The sequence below is a fragment of the Triplophysa dalaica genome, chromosome 16 (genome assembly GCF_015846415.1).
Source record: "Triplophysa dalaica isolate WHDGS20190420 chromosome 16, ASM1584641v1, whole genome shotgun sequence".
NCBI classification, from domain to species: Eukaryota; Metazoa; Chordata; class Actinopteri; order Cypriniformes; family Nemacheilidae; genus Triplophysa; species Triplophysa dalaica.
In genome coordinates this window covers 10,625,769-10,644,609 of record NC_079557.1, presented here as the reverse complement: position 1 = coordinate 10,644,609, position 18,841 = coordinate 10,625,769, and the positions used below count along the sequence as shown (strand labels likewise).

At 37.6% G+C, this 18,841-nt stretch overlaps 1 protein-coding gene across 2 annotated transcripts in view; it reads right to left on the bottom strand.

The window, feature by feature from the left end:
* Nucleotides 1-9,787: 9,787 nt before the first annotated feature.
* gria1a (glutamate receptor, ionotropic, AMPA 1a) overlaps nt 9,788-18,841 on the bottom strand; it is a 66,871-nt gene continuing 57,817 nt past the window's right edge. Inside the window, exons 16-17 of one of the 2 annotated variants that reach the window (XM_056769002.1) lie at nt 15,954-16,088; nt 9,788-12,754 (exon numbers count right to left, since the gene is read on the bottom strand). In XM_056769002.1, coding sequence (XP_056624980.1) covers nt 12,587-12,754; nt 15,954-16,088 — 303 coding nt within the window. In that variant the 3' untranslated portion in view covers nt 9,788-12,586. Of the gene's footprint in view, nt 12,755-15,837; nt 16,089-18,841 lie in introns of both variants that reach the window. The other variant, XM_056769004.1, reaches the window with a different exon arrangement.

Below are 18,841 nucleotides of genomic sequence, written 5' to 3'. Positions count from 1 at the left end.
GGCCTTTTTGCACGAAATGAAGAAAACATACTCGTCTATTCTCATCAGTGCCCCAATGAGCTCCCAATATTCTTTTGACTGAGCATCGTCATGGAGACAGACCTGCCAGGAGCCAATGGGTTTCAATGTAAGGGCTATGCAGTCATCATTCCGTAATCAGATTACTATCATCAGTCAAACCTGTTTGCTTTGTTTGCAGCCCCAATTTGAAAAGCCAGCCAGCACAAAACAGGGCAGCATACAAATTGTGTGAGATCTGTTCAGACAAATAAAGCAACTCATGTTCTGATTATTACAAGAGAGAATTTGTGTACATATTGTCACCGTGTAATTATACACACACTGTATCATAATCTCATAACTGCTGCAAACATGACATTACGGTCATGTTGTGAGGGACGAGCTACATGATCTCAACCATCCTCTGCATCTAAATATGCCAAGAAAGGATTTCTGTGAGCAGTACTGAGACATAGGAGGCTTCTCTGTGTGAACAGATCCATAAATAATTCATAACTTAAGACATCTGTGGAAAAGTGTTTCTCATCTTGCTCAGACGACCAAAGTTTCCTTTGAAAACAAAAGTAGTTTTATTTTTATCTGTGTTGCAAGGACACAGGGATGCATTCTTGTAATTAAAATTTTATTCAAATTTAAAATGCACATTTTAGTGTTATGCATGCTTCCGCCTCCGGGAATATTCTCAGCTGCAAAGCCCCAGGATGATGCGTCTCCCAGATACTTAGCATCCCATCGCATGCTGTGTAAGCATGAGAATAAACCCTATTGGCTGCTCACATGCTGATAAATTGATCCACCGCTATGATTTCATCTGGGCAGATCCGCACAGGCAGCCTATAGACCAACAGGCAGCATAACAGATTGCAGATGAAGTTATGCAACAAAGGGTACGTATAGACTTGTGAATCACACAGAGTCACAGATGCTGGCTGCTGCTTTATTTTAATACATTTTATTTACATAGATTTGCGCTTTTTTGTGATTTGATTTGGCTCCTCTTATCGCATTGATCTCTGAATTTAGGGAGCAGTTCATAAACTATATAAAGGTTTATTTTACTGTTTTCTGTGGTACTATAAAACTGAAACAGTCCTTTTTGGTGCTTCATATCCATGACGAATTGTATATGAGAAAACAGCTCCAAACTGTGTCTGAGTGCTGCGTTTTTGGCTCACAAATACACCGGAGGAAGAACTAAATAGACAAATCTTTTTCATTGCTGTAGCAGAATTGATTTCCAAAACAGATATGATTGATTTTTGTCAAATCATTTCAAGCTTCCAGATGGGAGTTTGTTTGGAAGTCACGTGTTTGGTTTCTTTACCTGTTGCTGGATTGTAGTGTAATGGGAAGCTTCAGTGATATGAGGAGAGATTACGGCTTATACCACTTCCTTTAGAAATAACAATTTAGAAAACAAAAACAAGATACAAGATTTTCTATTTCCAACATTCTGTAAAGCATAGAAAAAAAATTCTAAGCTTGTTTATATGTGTTTGATGAGAGCAAGAGTTTATGAGTGGCCCTGAAGGAGCAGGATTTATTTGAGAAGATATCTTAAAAAAATTGAGGAGAAAACGGGAGCTTTCTATTCAATTTAATGTAAGACATCTGTTGCATCTTCACTAATCATATTCATGACATTAAGGTACAGTGATAATGTTTTTAATTATCAGTAATTGGTATCATTATTATGATGGTTATCACAGCTGTAGTCTCACCCTCAGACCACGGACCGTTGGCTAAACGTCTGATGCATAAGGCACACTTTTCTGGAAACACTTCAGCATGTTCGAAGTCGTCATCTGATTGGTTGAATTTTACAGGATTTCCGGGAGACGTGTGTGTCACATTCTTTAACGGTCCGCCTGGAAACAACCACGTTCGTGAATGTACACCGGTCTGCGGGGACATTTCCACACCTCGAAATATGACGCGGCACAAAACAAAACGTGATCGGTTGCTTTCCTGTCAGCCAGGGCCTCTTGGGCGGGCCTTTCTAAGTATGAATTGGAGCCGTTTTCAACAAAAAGGCAAAACATACTCACCATAACACAAGTAATAATCAAATATAATGTATGTGACATTTACTAACTGTTCAACAATCATGTTGTCAATCTTATAAACATAAAGACACACAAAAAAACTAACACACAACTAGCATAGATTTTCTCTTCGCATTGATTATGTTTAACAAAACCAGAGAGAGGGGGAAGTGAATGAAATCAGAGATTCAAACAGGTATCTCCAGTAGACATCATCTACAGTGTGTGTATATTGTGAGAGTTTTAAAGAAGTTGAATTTGTACTCTGCATTGTGGTTACTGCATTCATCTTTTAACCAGAGGTTTTTAACTCACAATGCAGCAAAAAATGACTTGTTACAGGTGCTCTTTACGGTCTTCGAAAAAAAGAAATATACTAATACACAATTATGCTCATGTTTAAAAGTATCTAGCTCGAAGAACTCAATTCAAAGTTAAGATATCACGATTTTTATCACTTAAGTAATGAATGTAAATAATGATAAAAACCGACAGTTTCTAAATTTCAAAAGGAAACTTGCAGGTTTATTAAAGCTGGTGGCCTGTGATTGCCTTTTAATGAGAGAATGACTGGAGGAGAGCGATAAGAAAAGTTCAGACTAAGAGGTCCTTGGTGGGATTAGAATAATCATCAAAAATGCAATGTCTTTAAAAAATCCACAAAAGGACAAGGCACACGCTCACTCTCTGCAGCCAAACTCATTTGCATTCTAGAGCAACGGTCCAGTGGATGCTTGCGAACATACAATTTTGTTCTTTCTAAAAGAGCCACATGGCCATAGATTGAGGGAGGGGGAAAAAAGATTATTGGCCAACCTGAAAAAGATTATTGGCAAGAGATAAACTTGATTCAAATGGCGTCACTTGTACTCACATTTAATTCAAATTTGCGAAGAGTTGATTTAGTTTACATGTGTAGATGATGTCTCAAAATATACAAGACTGGCACATTAAATGACCCCTACATTAAAAAAATATATTTCATTTATTTGACAGAGCAACATCACTTTGTCGCCTCCAATACGACAATCTTGATTGAGGGAAAAATGCTTTCAAACTGAGGTGGTATCATGTTCAATTGAACAAAGGTCATTCGAAACTACCAAAATGTCCTTGCCTTTCAGTTTAAATGAGAACAGGCAAGTTTTGTCTCTTTTGTTTGCAGATGGGGACAAAAAGAAACAAATTTGCCAGTTCAGACTAGGTCTGAATCTGCAGGCCGGGTTTAATCTCATGGCAGCCGCTGGTACTGCAGTGTCAAACATCTGCTCGATTCTCTTTCCTTCTCGAATATTTTTCAGGGATCAAAAAGTGGAAAACCCTGTTCTGCTGTCACTTCGATGTGCCACTCCAAACCTCAAGGGACATTAGATTGTTGCTCCTTTGGGAAAAGCGTTCCAGTGAGATTTTAATGGAGCCTGTTATAGCACTCATGCTACAGTGACTCATTCAGTCACTGCATCACAGTATATTCATATAGTATTTTAAACCACAGTCATCTTTTTAGCACACGATCTTCAGAAGAACTTGAGAATCTAACGCTTTAGGACCCGATCTGAATCCCTACTTTAAAAAGATTCACAAACATGAAGACCCCCCTGCGATCGATTGATCATTTTAAGCTAACAGTATAGCATTGATCTAATAAGCCATATTTTCTCACTTTTCTTTTCTGCCGAACCACAGGGATTAATCTCAGATCATTGGGAGGCGTTTAGGAGCACGATTTAGATGACAAGCCCAACCTTCGTGGAGATCTGATTGTTTCTATGCTGTAAAGCATTCTGACATTCAGAATGACATTAAACTTAATGGACTCAGATCAAGGTTCACCCATCATTCGTACAGGCGCTGAATTATTCAAGGTTAGAAATGCTGTTTACTGAAATGAAAGTGGCCCGCATGTATTATACATTCAAGTTACAGTCAAAGCACAAAGGATGCTTTCTGTTTGTTAGAAGTAATGGATGGTTCGAATATACAAAGATGCTTAATTGGATATGATATAGGCCTTTACTATTTGAGACCCAAGAAAATATTTTAAAAACATTATTTGAGTGATCTACAATGATGTGCTCCTTAAACACAAGCCATGCACCCAGAATTTTGTAAATGTTACACAACAATTTCAGCCAATGCACTGGATGGAGATCAGGTAGGCCATTAGAAATACACACCCTTATGTGAGGTGTTGAATTATTGCAGGATTATGAAAACTTGTTTTGAATAGGGCACCTAGCTCATTTAAATAAGATGTGATCATTTGCAAACTTGAAAGCAACCATTTTCTAAGTCAAAATATGCAAGACGCTTAATAAAATCAGTTTAAAACAGAAGCCTGCTTTAAAAGTTCCACCACAGAAGAAAACAGACAAACTCCTTGAAAAACCTGCATTCAAGTGGGAGGCATTTCCAGCTGTTATTTCTCTGTGATGTCCCCAGTCGGGTTTGTAACAGACTGTAGGTCAGGTGGGGCCGTCCAGCTCGGCTGTTTCCTGTTTCTCTCTCAACAGTGACAAGCAATGCTCTGGTGTGACTCTGTAATCCATCCATCCGTCAATCCGTCTCACTCCATGCGCTTTGCCATATATCTCCCAGTTCTCTGCGTTGCTCATTTAACTTCACCATCCATCTTATCCCGGTGACTTTCTCCTCTATACACAACACCAATGCTTTGACTATGGTGGATGCGCATGTAGAGAGAGACCGCGCGCCTTCGTTTTAACTTTGGGTTCACTGCATATTCGTTTATCCATTCATTTCCCTTAAGAGAGGAGATATGGATGAGATCAAAAGCTGTGCTTTAACATGACGGGATAAAACGGTGAAGGGCGATTTGTAGGACACAACAGAAATCTTTTGGTTGTTAGCGTGGTTCATACGCATCACCCGTGGCGGTGCGGGAGATTACAGGCAGGGGATCCGTCTCTGTCATTGTGCTGATGTGCCTGCGTGAGCTTCTCTTCTCCACACAGGATGCAGAACAGTGGGAGCCGCTGATGAGCCAACATACAATAATACATCTCTCTATCTCTTTCACGTGTGGATGTTCACACGTGCCCTCTATCAAAGTCAATTCCATTTCAATGTGTTCATTAAAGGTTGTGTGTCATTTTTTGGAAGATTTATTGACAGAATTGCGATATAATATACATAACTATGTATTCAGAGGTTTTTTTATGACATTACATAATTAAGCGTTATGTTTTAATTATCCTAGAATGAGTTATTTCTATCTACACACACCACGAGTCTGCTTACATGGAATTCAACATGTTGTTTCTACAGTAGTCCTAAATGGACAAACTGCTTTACAGAGTGCGTTCTGTTAAATGTGTTCTCTCGGCAAAGAAGCAAAAACGTGACAACATCTTTGTTCTGTGTCAGCCGTCGCAGTGCTTCGAAGGGGAGGGGTGGAGTGAGCCGTTGGTTGCAATTCCCAACTTCGCCACTAGATGCCGCTAAATTTCATACAAGGGACCTTTAAGAAAAAAGAAAGATACATTGGATAATAAGAGACAGAAAAATAAGGTAGTACAAGAGAAAAAAGCAGCAAACGTAGGATTTTGATGAAATCACTATATCTCATGTTGTGGCAGTTTTCATGTATTCTCTCTCTCTCTCTCTCTCTCTCTCTCTCCTCTGGTCAAAATATACCACTTTTACAGATTTTAAATGAAATGTACAGTCAACTGGATAATACTCAAAAATTTAAGTCAGCAACAGTCATTTTCAAAAATTCCATCTTATCCAGTGAGATCACACGTGATTCTTGTAAGATTTTTATTTGATCCCATCAGGGTTGGTTCAAAAATACAATTCTATTCCATCAGTCACCCTTTATACGTTCCTTTCAGACATCTCCACACAGGGACCTTTTGACATTTCAAGATTTTAATTAAAACATTTTTTTAATCCCTTTATGAAGCACCATAAAGCAGGTGATCTCAGGTTTTTACCGTCATTGTGGGCACATAATGTAACCGTCTTCGAGTTACTTTACCAATGAGTTGTATGATCTAAAGAGAGATGACTAACCACCATGTCTCATACATGTTTACTTCTTTAAGCCACATTTACATCTGCAGTGTTCCCCCAAGCCTTTCCATCCTCATCACAATGTCGGGATGTCAGTGTCAGATCAGACTCAGGTCAAACATTCCTCCCCCGGTATACTGTACCACGATTAATATCTGACTGGGAGCTACTGTAAGATGCTCAGGTAAAGGACATCACATCACTTAAGATATTCTTTGCTTCTATTTCTCATGGTACATTACTGCAGGTAAAATATCTGTAAATGTTATGTCGCAAATGATGTCCTGGACAGCTCTAAAACAACACCTGAACAAGCTAGTAAAAGTGCCAGCAGATACGAAACATATGTATATGTAGATGCCACATTTAACCTTTAAAGACCCTTGGGAATCCACCATCTTTGAAACAGTCAACATTTCAGTTTTTCTATTTTGACTCAGTGAAAATCAATGAGTCTTCCAAGATGCCACAAAGCTGCACAGCATCTGGGTTAAATTTTTCATAGTCCAGAATGGCCATCGCATCCGACGGCCAATGGCCGTGACCAGTGCCGGACTGGCCATCTGGAGTACCGAAACCTTTCCCGGGTGCCGCTAGCATATGGGGCCGGACAGAAGGACATATAATATACGCAAATGCATGCAACACGAAGGCCTTAGCGAGTCAGACATGCATGCATGTTACGCAATGACACGTTACATACAACACCCCCCCCTCGTCGACAGAAACAGTGGTGGGCTGATGTCTGCCAGATAATCCAGGGCTGATTTTGCTCACCAGTTCACCCATGATCATACCAATAATATATTGTGAACCTAAACTCTAGGAACAAATGTCAATAGCTTTACAGTATACGGCAGTATCTGGGGAACCCACATAATAGTTTAAGACTTGTTCTATATTTAATAGACCTAATTAAAATCATCAGCTCTATAACAGAGAGATCCATGAACTGCACTGGCTGTGTTAGATAAGAAAGACATATAAAATCCATACAGCCTCCAGGAAACGGAATTGAGAATCACACGGATAAAATCAGCCATGATTGAATGGGCTATGGCACGATTGTGAAGCCAAAAGGAAGAACGTTGATAGGTTAATATGAAATAATACAATACACAGGGAGGAGTGTGTAGAATAGCAAAAGAAAGAACGTAGGACCGAGGCACACAGTGGCAGGTGCCACAGATCTTCTTATGCCGTCATACGCCCACAGTGTTTCTTCATTATGTATGCCGCTCAGGCCCACACAATCACACACATTACAATGCCATAGTCACGGTGGAAGCAATCAAAAAGCATGGCCATTTCTGCTCTTTCACATTGCCTTAAAATACAGGCTTGCTTTCTTACTTGGTCAGAAACACAAGGCAGATGATTATTGACTGTCGGAGCCCTTTTTGAGCCTAAGCAAGAAAACGCATGTTGGAACTAAAATGGCGGTAACTCATGAATTCTTTGGAATACAGATGTTCGGTTGGTCTGGGTTGAAAAAAAGAATAGTAGCTTATTGTTGCAAAAAAAAATCACACACACACACAAAAAAATGAAAAATAAAAAGTTAAATTTTTCTTTGATAGAAAAATACATTAAAAAAATAGAGGTCGTAAAAGGATAACAAAAAATCTAAGCAAATTCTTTATAAAAAAGATTAAATTACTCTCCCTTAACAAATTATTTTAAGAACACCCAAGAAATCTTTATTCTGGAGAATGTATATATCCAATGATATATAGTTTGTCATGATTCGATTAGAAATTGCATGCACAATATTGTCGCAAACTTAGGTGTCCCGTATACGGAACGGGTGACAGTTAACAGGCTACAGTCCATATGAACCGGTAGTCATAATCAACTTTATTGCATTATTGTGATGTAATTTCAAGTAAATCAGGGTGTTGAATAAGTGAATTAGAGTGGCTTGTGTTTTTCAAAGTGAATTGATAAGATCTAAATAAAAAAGGTTGTTTTTTCCGCTTGTTAAGGCTGGAAGATCATACTATTTCTGGTTCCATACGCTCGACAGGATGCTATAGGCGAACAACAAATTATGCTATATTCACTCATGGCGATCTATAAAACCGTGGTTCAAACCTTTATCTTTATAACGAAATCCCACATGGCCAGTCAGCGATTTATATTTCATAATTTATTCAAATATTGAAGTCAGAGATTCCGTGAGCCTGGTGACTGAAGTGTATACTTTGAGTAATACATGTTTTGCTTAAATAAGTAAAATGAGTAAACTGTGGTCATAAACAGCTGTTTCAGCTGAAGCCCCGCTTGAAATGAATAGATGCTTGGACTCGAAATAGGTATTCCTTACGTCACCACTTAATAACCAATTTCAGATATTTAACTCGGAAAGACTGACATTTGGAGGGCCACAAGATGTTCGCCACAAGATTGTCATTGGAGAAATATCACCACTCCACTCCAGAACCACAAAACTGATACTCAGCTGAAAAAGAAACAGGGCCAATTGTATTTTCATGACTTTAATGAAGATGGTTGTTGATTAGACGAATACTATCTCTGCAAAGATAAGGTCTAGCAGGAAATAACAGATTAAACATGTATTTCCAGGAACATTAACTGAACTTCTCTATAAATGTTTTTAGTGGCCTACAGGAAAAAATCCTCAAGAAAGTACTGATGTTCTGCAAGCATCAAGGAAGTTAAAGAGGTTAAACTTTGTCACCCACCGCTGGGGAAATAAGAGACAAACTCAGATTTCATTGCCTGACAGCAGCTTCACATGAACAAATTATTCATTTCCACCCATGACACGGTGGATAACAGGACAATGCTTGAAATGCCACATCTGACACTTTACTGAGTATGCCAACAGAGCATGCCAGCTTTCAGACTCAGCTGTCCTACTTGGAAATAGAGCCGAACTGATTATAATTCTCATATGCAAAAGAATAAAAAAATAACACGTCATATACAAAGAATATTTGGAGGACAAATCTCACTCAAGACCTGAGGATCAAACACTGGGATTATTGAGGTTTCAGCACATGGATGTTTGTGAATGATATTGAATACATCTGTAACTGGTACAAAATGTACTTTGTGCCAAATGTTTCATCTGTTAAAAATGCTGTAGTAGACCCATTTAAATTAGCACAGCATCAAAGCAAAGAAAAAAAAACCATGTAAACAAACACCTGTTTCTTGGTTCCACATTGCGTTAACCTCTATAATTACAGCCACAGGGCATCCCAATTACCTCCATCAACTGTTGCTCAAATTGACAGAGATTAAAACATTAATAATTCCTCAAATGAACTCCATTCCAGGCAACATGTTCTGACTCTTTAAACGTCAATGATATGTGGGGGATTCACCTGTATGTAAATAAAATACTCTACAATGAGTCACACATTAAAAAACAGTTCTACAAAGACGGCCTTCTGTTAAGTACAAAACATTAAATTAACAATTATCCCGCAAATTGAGAGATTACACTAAATAAATGTAAAAAAATGAAATAAAACACACAAATAAAAATAAATACTAAAATAATTAAAATACACAGTATTTCAAACAAATAAATAAATGGACATAAATAATAAGTTAATAAATAAAATATATTGCCAATTAAAACCATTAATAAATATTGGTAGGATGTTATTTATTTTCTAATTAATTTTTAATATCAAAAGAGTGGCTCTGTATGACTGTGGTTAAAAAAGTTTTATTTCAGTTTGCTTTATTCATTATTGACAATGTATTTTCCAGTAAATTTATTCAACCACATCTCTCTTGTATTCAATGGAAAATAATAAGTAAAACAAAGAAAGAAAGAAGATTCCAATTAAAACAGTCAAGACTGCAAAAGTAGATGAGTACGAATAATACATTTTGCAATAAAATCTCCCAAAAATAAGATTTTTTTGTTAACATTATTACAGCAGAAACACAAAGAACCCAAACCAGATTTCTCTCTTAACTGATCAAAATCAACATCTCCAGTGTGAACATCCACATCAGATGTGTAAAACACCAGTTCGGTCAACTCTTCAAAATCTCGCAGCGGTATAAATGTTAAATGTCTCACTTGAACTTTACAAATCTTTTACAGCGTATAAAATACTGCTCTCATATGAGTCCATAAATGAATGCAGTGTTCTGTGCCTAATAAAATGTGTGTCAAGAAACCCAAGCCCCAGAAATCTAAGCATTTTGATGGCCACACAGTGTGTTGTGTTTGTGGAACAATGGCAGTGTGCAGAGGGAAGGCTGAATAGGTAGCTGTTTGTGTTGAGCTGGAAGCCATGTTCTGAAAGCCCGCGGTGATAAAGTCTAGAGCTCTGAAAGGTCAGCTTGGCCCCGGGAGCCGATCAATGATATCTCCACAAACATCACCTCATGAAGAAATATGTTGCACAGTGTGTATACAGGACAGAACAGCTTCTATTTCAACAGTATTTTGTATCCTGCAGCTGTTCTACTCTCTTCTCATAGTTTTATTTACTGAAACAGAATCTTTAAGACATGTGACGTGAAGAACAGGCTCGCACAGAATCTACACATTTTTGAAAAGAAAAGCTTTATCAAATTAGACAAATAATAAAAGAATTCCACAGGCTGAGGATGTGCAATGAATGGGCCTTTGCTAGACGAGTCATAAACCATGTAAATAAATCATCCACAAAGTATGAAAAAGGGTTGTTTCATTGCATGTGCTGTGGAAACGCCATTAAAGAATAACTTGTATTCTCCACGGCTTTACTTCAGATCTGATACCTTGTGCAGGGAATAACTGTATAACTTAAGTATTTAACTGCAGGTGTATTAACATTTTAACTGAGGTTAAATTTGAGGTGTCCCTCTTGGGAGAGATCCTTAACGGAGCGGTGATCAAACACGTGGTGGTTTTACTCCCAAATCTCTGATCTCGGATGAGGTATGGCGCCTGAGAGCAGGCGTAGCAGCTATGCAGGTCTTTGAGGTGGGAAATCACAGAGCAAGATAATCAAGTTCAGCTATTCTCTACTGATCGACAACAAATCCAATTGATCCCTCACTTTCAGATTTACATCAGAGTATTTACACGATCAACAGGTTGTTAAATGCGCTGATATGTTTCTTAAAATATTCAATATGAAGAGTGATTGAAATTAAGGGGATAGTGGGGGGAAAAAGTTACCCAAAAATTAAAACTCTATTCACCTTCATGCCAAACGTGTTTGATTATTTCTTTTTTACGAAAATTGAGATGTGGTCTGTTTTCACATTATTCTGTTACTGTATATGGCTTTAGAATAGAAATCTTGAAATATAATGCACAAGTTACAGTATGTAGACCACTCTCGTGTTGTGTTTGTGTTCATTTGGTAAGAGCCATCTTTGACTTAAGAGTGGCTTAAAAAATTCACCTTTTGTTTTCCACTGGAGAAAATATATGAGGTTAGAATGACACATAGGTGAGTGATAATCACATTTTTATTTTTGTGTTAACTTTTCCTTTAAATGAACAGTTCACTCAAAAATAGAAATTCTGTCTTTATTTACTCAAGTTGTTCCAAATCTGTATGAAAGTCTTTATTCTGATAAACACAAAGAAAGATATTTGGAAGAATGCTTGTAACCAAACAGTTATTGGCCGTTGTTGACTACAATAGTAAGAACATTTATATTATACAATTCTTGGTTCTGTTGAACACAAAATAAAATATTTAGAATTTCGGAAAACATACAGTACTGTGGATTTTTGATAAATTTTTCCTACTGTATAGTTGTTAGTGGTGGTTAAGAACTGTTTGGTTAGAAGCAACTTCATCAGAACAAAGAAAAGTATACAGATTTGAAACAACTTGAGGGCGAGTAAATTATTACAGAAGTTTTATTTTTGGGTAAACTTTCCCTTTAAGTAAAGAGGGGAAAATGTCCAGTGCTTTCTTTCGGTATGGATATTGGATCCATAATGAATATAATCTTACCCATTAGCAAAAGGTTACTATTAACTCATTTCTAGCGGCAAAGGAAAAGCAACTCACAGAAACGATGTATTTGTCTTTTCGTAGAACATATTTGTGCAAAAACATCTCCGTGATCTCATCCTTAGAAACTCAAGTTAGAGACGACATTGCTGAACACTGATAATAACTAAAATATTGCACACTCAGACAGAAGTAAACAGGTTTAGAATATTGGCACAGCGCAAGTGTCAAATCAGACACACGACTTGTCTTTTTGTTTGTTTTCTTCTTTTTTAAATTGTGACATAAACAAACAACTTTTCCCACAAAAGAAGTCCCACAGGCTTGTTATTGCAGCACATCTTTTTCCCTTTTTTTAATGTTTTGTCATTTTTAAAAAAGAGTTTTATTGGTGGCTGTCCACTGAGTAGTCTTAAGAGTGCATTTTGGCAGTACGGTGCTTCTGTTGCGGGCAGACAGACACGGGGGCAGACGGCAGGTGAACGGGAGGTCTGTGCGTTAAGTGTGACGTGTGCCGCTCCGTCAAGCTGATCACATGCCAGAGGCTCCCAGGCCCATGGTGGCCGCGTGGCTCATGCACGGCAGCGTCTGCACAGCTTTGGGGAAGTCATGTGTGACGATCCGCCCGTTCTCCCCCCCGCTGCCGTTCCCGCTCATCCGGGTCAGGGTGGAGCAGCGCATGGCGTCGTTGATGGATTGCTGGGATGGAGACACAACAGTGTTAGACGGCATATGGAAATACGCACAGAAGTGTTTAAAAGATACTTTATTTCAGTAGGAGACAATAAAAGATGATATAAGCATCTGCCTAATGGAGTATGAACATAAAATGTTTTGTTATGTGATGACTGAATAATTAGTCTGACAACATTGCTGAAAAAGTGTCGTCAGTTAAATAATTGTCTTATGTTGTCCTTTCATTTTGAAAAATCTGTTATTGTGGTGTGGATCGGCTGGGTAACAACATACACTGTGAAAATTTCAACACTCCAAATTTGATAAAATTTTGTCCTGCTTTATAAGTCACTTGAATTAAAATAATAAACTGTTTTATATCAATTAAATTCAAGTTGTAAAGCCAATTTATTTTAACTTGAATATTTAAAGCAGTTTTTGAATTTAAGTGTTGAATTTTTCTACAGTGTTGCAGCTGTAACAAAGCTCATAAATGTTATCAACACTTAAAGGAAAAGTGTATAAAAAGAAATACTTTTACTTATAAGCAATTCACAGAGTACGGTTTCTTTTCCCAAAACGTTTAAACGCTGACTTGCAACTAATATTGGTAGTTTAGGGTAGAAATATATAAATTATTTTTGCTATTCCATCTGATGCAGCATACTGTATAACACACTCTTCAGTTTTAAAATTACTTTTCTAAAAATAATACTTCGGGAAAGAATGTAGTCATTAAAGTGACAGTCCAACCAAAAAACATTCTGTTATCATTTACACAGACTTGAGTTGATCCATATCTGTATACATTTCTTTGAGAAAGATATTTGGAAGAATGCTTGAGTAACAGATCAGTTCTTGGCCACCATTGAGTACCATTAGGAACAATGACAATGGTTGTCAAAAGTGCCCCTGAACTGCTTTCTACATTCTTCAAAATATCTTCTTTTGTGTTCAACAAAGCAAAGATATTTAAACAGATTTGGAACAATTTGAGGGTGAGAAAATGATGACAGAATGTTTATTTTTGGAAGAACTGTTCCTTTAACTCAAAACGCTGCAACGTTATCTCATTATTCTTCTCAACCAGTTCAACACTGGGTCACTTCTGTATACTTGTTAACTTGTTATTTAAAGTCTCATTTACATTACAAAGTGTTGTCAACTTTTAATTGCTCTGCTGCTGTTGTTGTGTTGCGCCGCACAGGACCACCATATTAAGGCCCTCAGCTGACACTGTAAAGCATCTCTGACATGTGGGTAGACAATAAACAGCTTTGAAAGGAGTGTAACACGAGCCTAATCTGCTATGGCGGTGTGGACTCCACTGAGACATATCATCGTTTCAATGCGTCTTTTGTGAGGATCATCTCACTATAGTGGTCACAGCCATTGGGCCTGAAACCATATCCCATTAAATCCCATTAAATCACTTTCTTCCAATCTGGGAACGATTTCATAGCTGCGCACATCAATGCGTTATGAATTGAAGACTATGCATGATGTAGATTTATTAGTCAGCTGGTAGTCTTTCTTGCCTAATATGAGAAATTGACAGCCGTGACTCCTGTCTATAAAATAAACAAAGCAAATCTATGCGTAACTCTGCTATATAGATATTCTGTGTCATAGATATTCAGATTTATCTGTATTTACAGCGGGTGATGCTCACCAGGGACCTGTTGCAGGTGTCACCGTGTAACTCTATGATTTGTCAGTCTGACCTTTGTTTGTAGATTACATGGTATGAGATTTATCATCGCCTGATAGTTTTAATTAAAAACACATTAGCAAAAGTTCATTATGGCCTGACGCTGGTCTGATTTTAAAAAGCAGATGAGCTAACAAATGGTGTATAATCATTGGTCTAGACGGGCTATTTTTGGAGATATGGTGGAAAACAGAGACCTGCAGTGTCTCAAGGGAACACTTGCTCTGCTTTGTGAATGAACAGAGACACCATGTGTATAAACAAAACTCTAGTCCATGGACAGAGCAGCTAGCGGACAAAGGGAATCTGAGAGGAGCAGGAGAGAGCGAGAGAGAGAGAGAGAGAGAAAAATATAAATAAATTAGAGAGAAAGAAATATTTGCTATGTAAATAATAGTGGAACAGATAGAATAAGGGCTTTTCACACTAGAGTTCAGTTAACCCTTTGTTAATCACTTTAATCCCTATTTAACTATTTAACTTTGACATACTCTAAAAAATATCCAGATTTGAAACATTGAGTCTTGAAAACAGTCAGCACAAAAATATGCTTTTATCATACTAATATAAATAAATGAAAATAACAGTTATGTTGTCAGTTACTTAAATTGGAGTTTTGGAGCGCCTTGAGAATCAAGAGCTTCTTGTGGTTTCTGCAGGATCTCAATGCAGCAAACTCAGCAATGAAAACGTACAAATAAAATATGTCCAAAATTAAAGTTATTATATTTAAAATATGAATATAAAAGTCAAAGGTGAGTAAAAAAGCAAATAACAATTTATATTTTAGTAATTGGTCACATATTAAAACATTTACGGGGTCAATAGAACCCCACACAGATTATATTTTGGGATGAAAACAATCCTGCATTTTAGAATATATGTTATGCCAATTAAAATAAGTGAGAAACAATCATAATGTTGTTTCATGTGTTCAGTTGAATGTCTGAGTAAAAAAGAAAAAAGTAAACAAAAAGACTAATGGATACACAGATGGACAAGCAGTTGATGCATCTGTTTAATCTATTCAAATACAAATAAGAATGTTAACTCAGGGGTTTACTAATGTACAATATCAATCTCCATCCCTCCAACATAAGATTAATTACAAATCCAGGATAAAGCGTGAAACAAAGAGCAGGATAACTCAGGATTACATTTATCAAGGGTTAAAAATGGCCCTGAGCTGCACTGATCATTCTTACGCTTCTGGCCCTGGGTCAACGATTTCAAGTGTGAAAAGCCCAGAACACAAAAGGAGGAGGTGAGAGAGAGAGAGCAATCTCTGAGAGTGACCAGCAGAAGCTTTGGATCTGGTGACGGTTAGATGTGGGCAGGTTAGGCTTCTACGCGGGCGGGATGTGGCCTAGTTCTCCGCGGTACTCGAGGCTCCTACCCAAGAGAGCTTTATATCTTAACAGTGTCGGCACCGTACAGGCCGTAACTCTGCAGCTCAGTGTAGCTGCTGTCTAAGGCTGGGCAGTGAAAGGCCTGTGTGGCCCGCGCGGACACCTTCATTCTGCGGGACTCTGTTCTCGACTTGTAGCAGAACTCCACCAGGGCCACCAGCATGGCCAGACCCAGACCTCCGATCAGAATGTAGAAGACCCCAGCTACATTGCTGAGGCTAAGAGCACTGGTCTTATCCTACAGGAGGAAAAGGAGCAATGAGGACATTTCAGTGTGATGACAGTTAGACAAAGACACAGTTGTGCACATACAAACACTTTCATTTCTATACAGAGAAACACATTACATTCATATATGCCTGAACCGACAATGCTGAATAAGATAAAAGCTGTCTTGCTCAGGATTTTAAATGCTATAAAAAATCTAATAAATCTAATAACATCTAAATGAAAAAATCTGACATCATTATCTCATGCGGTTTAAACTAGTATACACATATATAGGGTCAAGAAATAGGTTCTCTAGTAAACGATCCTTATGTATTTTCAAATGTTATCAAAAATATTTAGACTATTTAGAAAAATTCATTTCACTGATTTTGATTAAAATCACTTGATAATTTATATTTATAAAGCAACAACTACAAAAACATACTATAATAATCTAATTCAAGTGCCACACATTTAACTTTGATGACTAAACTATGTTAAACATATGTTAAAATATGGCATTAATTATCATTTATCAGTCGTTTAAAGTTAAGAACATGCATTCATGCACAAACACAGACAGTCTCAACTGACCGAGTATTGAACCCATAATTTCTAGTTAATCTCCATTAAATCACAAACTGCTAAAACATACAGTGTCAAATATGCAGTCAGACATCTATATTAGTTGGCGATCATGCAGGACTGTACATGAATCTAATAGAATCTTTGGATTTTTACACATATTAATGTTAACATGTTAACATATTTATAATTACACTGAAAACTGATCAAGAAGACATTAATCTATTTATGCTTAAAGCAACAGTTTGATCAAAATTAAATCATGTCATCATTTATTCGTCCTCGTTTGGTTTCAAACTTCTAAGACTTCCTTTTCTTCCACGGAACAAGAAAATGTTGATCATTTTCTGCATAAATATAAAATAAGGACTGGCACTTTCGAGTTTAATAACGGATACAAAAGCGTTACTAAAAGTATAAAAGTGTCTTGTGTTCTATATTTCAAGTTTCCCAAAAACATATAGAATAATCACATATATAATAAAACTAGTGGTGGGCCGTTAACGGCGTTAACGCCGTTAACGCAGTGAGACTTTTATCGCGCGATAAAAAAAATATCGCCGTTAATCTATTCTCAAAGTTGGGTTGGGAGCTGGGTCTATACTACGCAAGCCATGATGACTTTCACCTTGATATTTTAGCGCAGATGTATACCAGCTTAACTCCACTGTACGGGGCGAGAACGAGATTTTTCAACTCGCGTGATTCGCGTCATTCGCGGAAGCAGAAGCCGCCTCATCATCTCATAACCAGGGCTTCATTCGCGCGATTCGCGCAGCAAGTAGGTCTATTGGCTCTTTGCATTAACATATAAATCACTCGCGCTTGACACGCCATTCGAGTTTGGTTTGAACACAACATAACGTTACTGTGAAATTACCGCATCAAACGTGACGTGCTAACATGGATGCAGCTATGAAGCCGCCGGGTTTGCTTCAGGGAATATTCATTTTTAAGAAGCTTCCCAATAGAAACATCGACAAGACTAAGGTTGTTGGCACCTTGTGCAATGCGGAATTGGTTTAAAAAACACTTTCAACAGGTAGTGGTCTAGCTTTAGTTGAAACCAGTAACTTTGTATTGAGATCTAATGTATTATGGCTCCTGTATGACATATCGCTTGTTGCTCCCTCACTCTTTGTAAGTCGCTCTGGATAAAAGCGTCTGCTAAATGACTAAATGTAAATGTACTGTAGCTCTTCCAGTCAAGTACCACCTAAACGAAAGCATCCCTTAGCTAATGCGGAAGTAAACACAAGTTCATCTTATTGAACATAATTTAATTTTCATCACCAATTATCATAGTAGAACAGCTTTCTCAAGCAGTTTGTGATGCATTTTGGAAACAGGAGATGAGCCCCTGGTCTAATGCGCCACCTGGCTTGAGAAACCCGTTCTCAAAGACTTACTTTTAGTCATTATTTGGGTAGCACACATATTCTGAATGCCTTCGGCAGAATTCAAATGAGCCATTTTAATCTAGATTAATCTAGATTAAAAAAATTAATCTATGCCCACCACTAAATAAAACGTATTATTTTGAGTTTAAGAATATCTCATTCTGTGTTCCACGGAAGTCACAGATTAAACAAATGATGACAAAATCATTTCTAGGGGGGCTTAGATATTTTTTTCATTCTAAATTGATACAAACAAAGAATGACTGACTTGATTAATCTGTTCTCTTTGAAAAGGAAAGTGTGTTGTGTGTGTGTCATGCAGGTGGGTTTGGTATAATGGGGGTGTGGTGGCCAGGGCCTATGATACTACATTCAGCTGTCCACCGGGTTTGCATCCAAATACATGCATTCTTCAAGGGCAGACAGGAGGGAGAACACAGAGGCTAAGGACCAAGAGAATGGCTGATCTCTTACTGACGGCCAGAACAATGTGACCGATCTCTCTCCAGACTTCCATTTGGTCCATCATCAGGCTATTTTAAACAGAGTGAGTGTATCATATGAGTCATCCCATCTAAAAGAGTGATCTTTCTCTCAAGACTCCTGGTGCTGTTTATATTATTGTTTACACATGAGTTAGTAGTTTAAAAACAATGCATTAATCATACTGCTTTTACAGTGTTTACAATTTTTTTATGCCAATCCGCTTTGTTTATACATCTACAAGTGCATTAAAGCTGGTGTGTTTCTGCACCAGCAGCAAAAATCATTTTCATAACTATTTCACGCAGTGGCT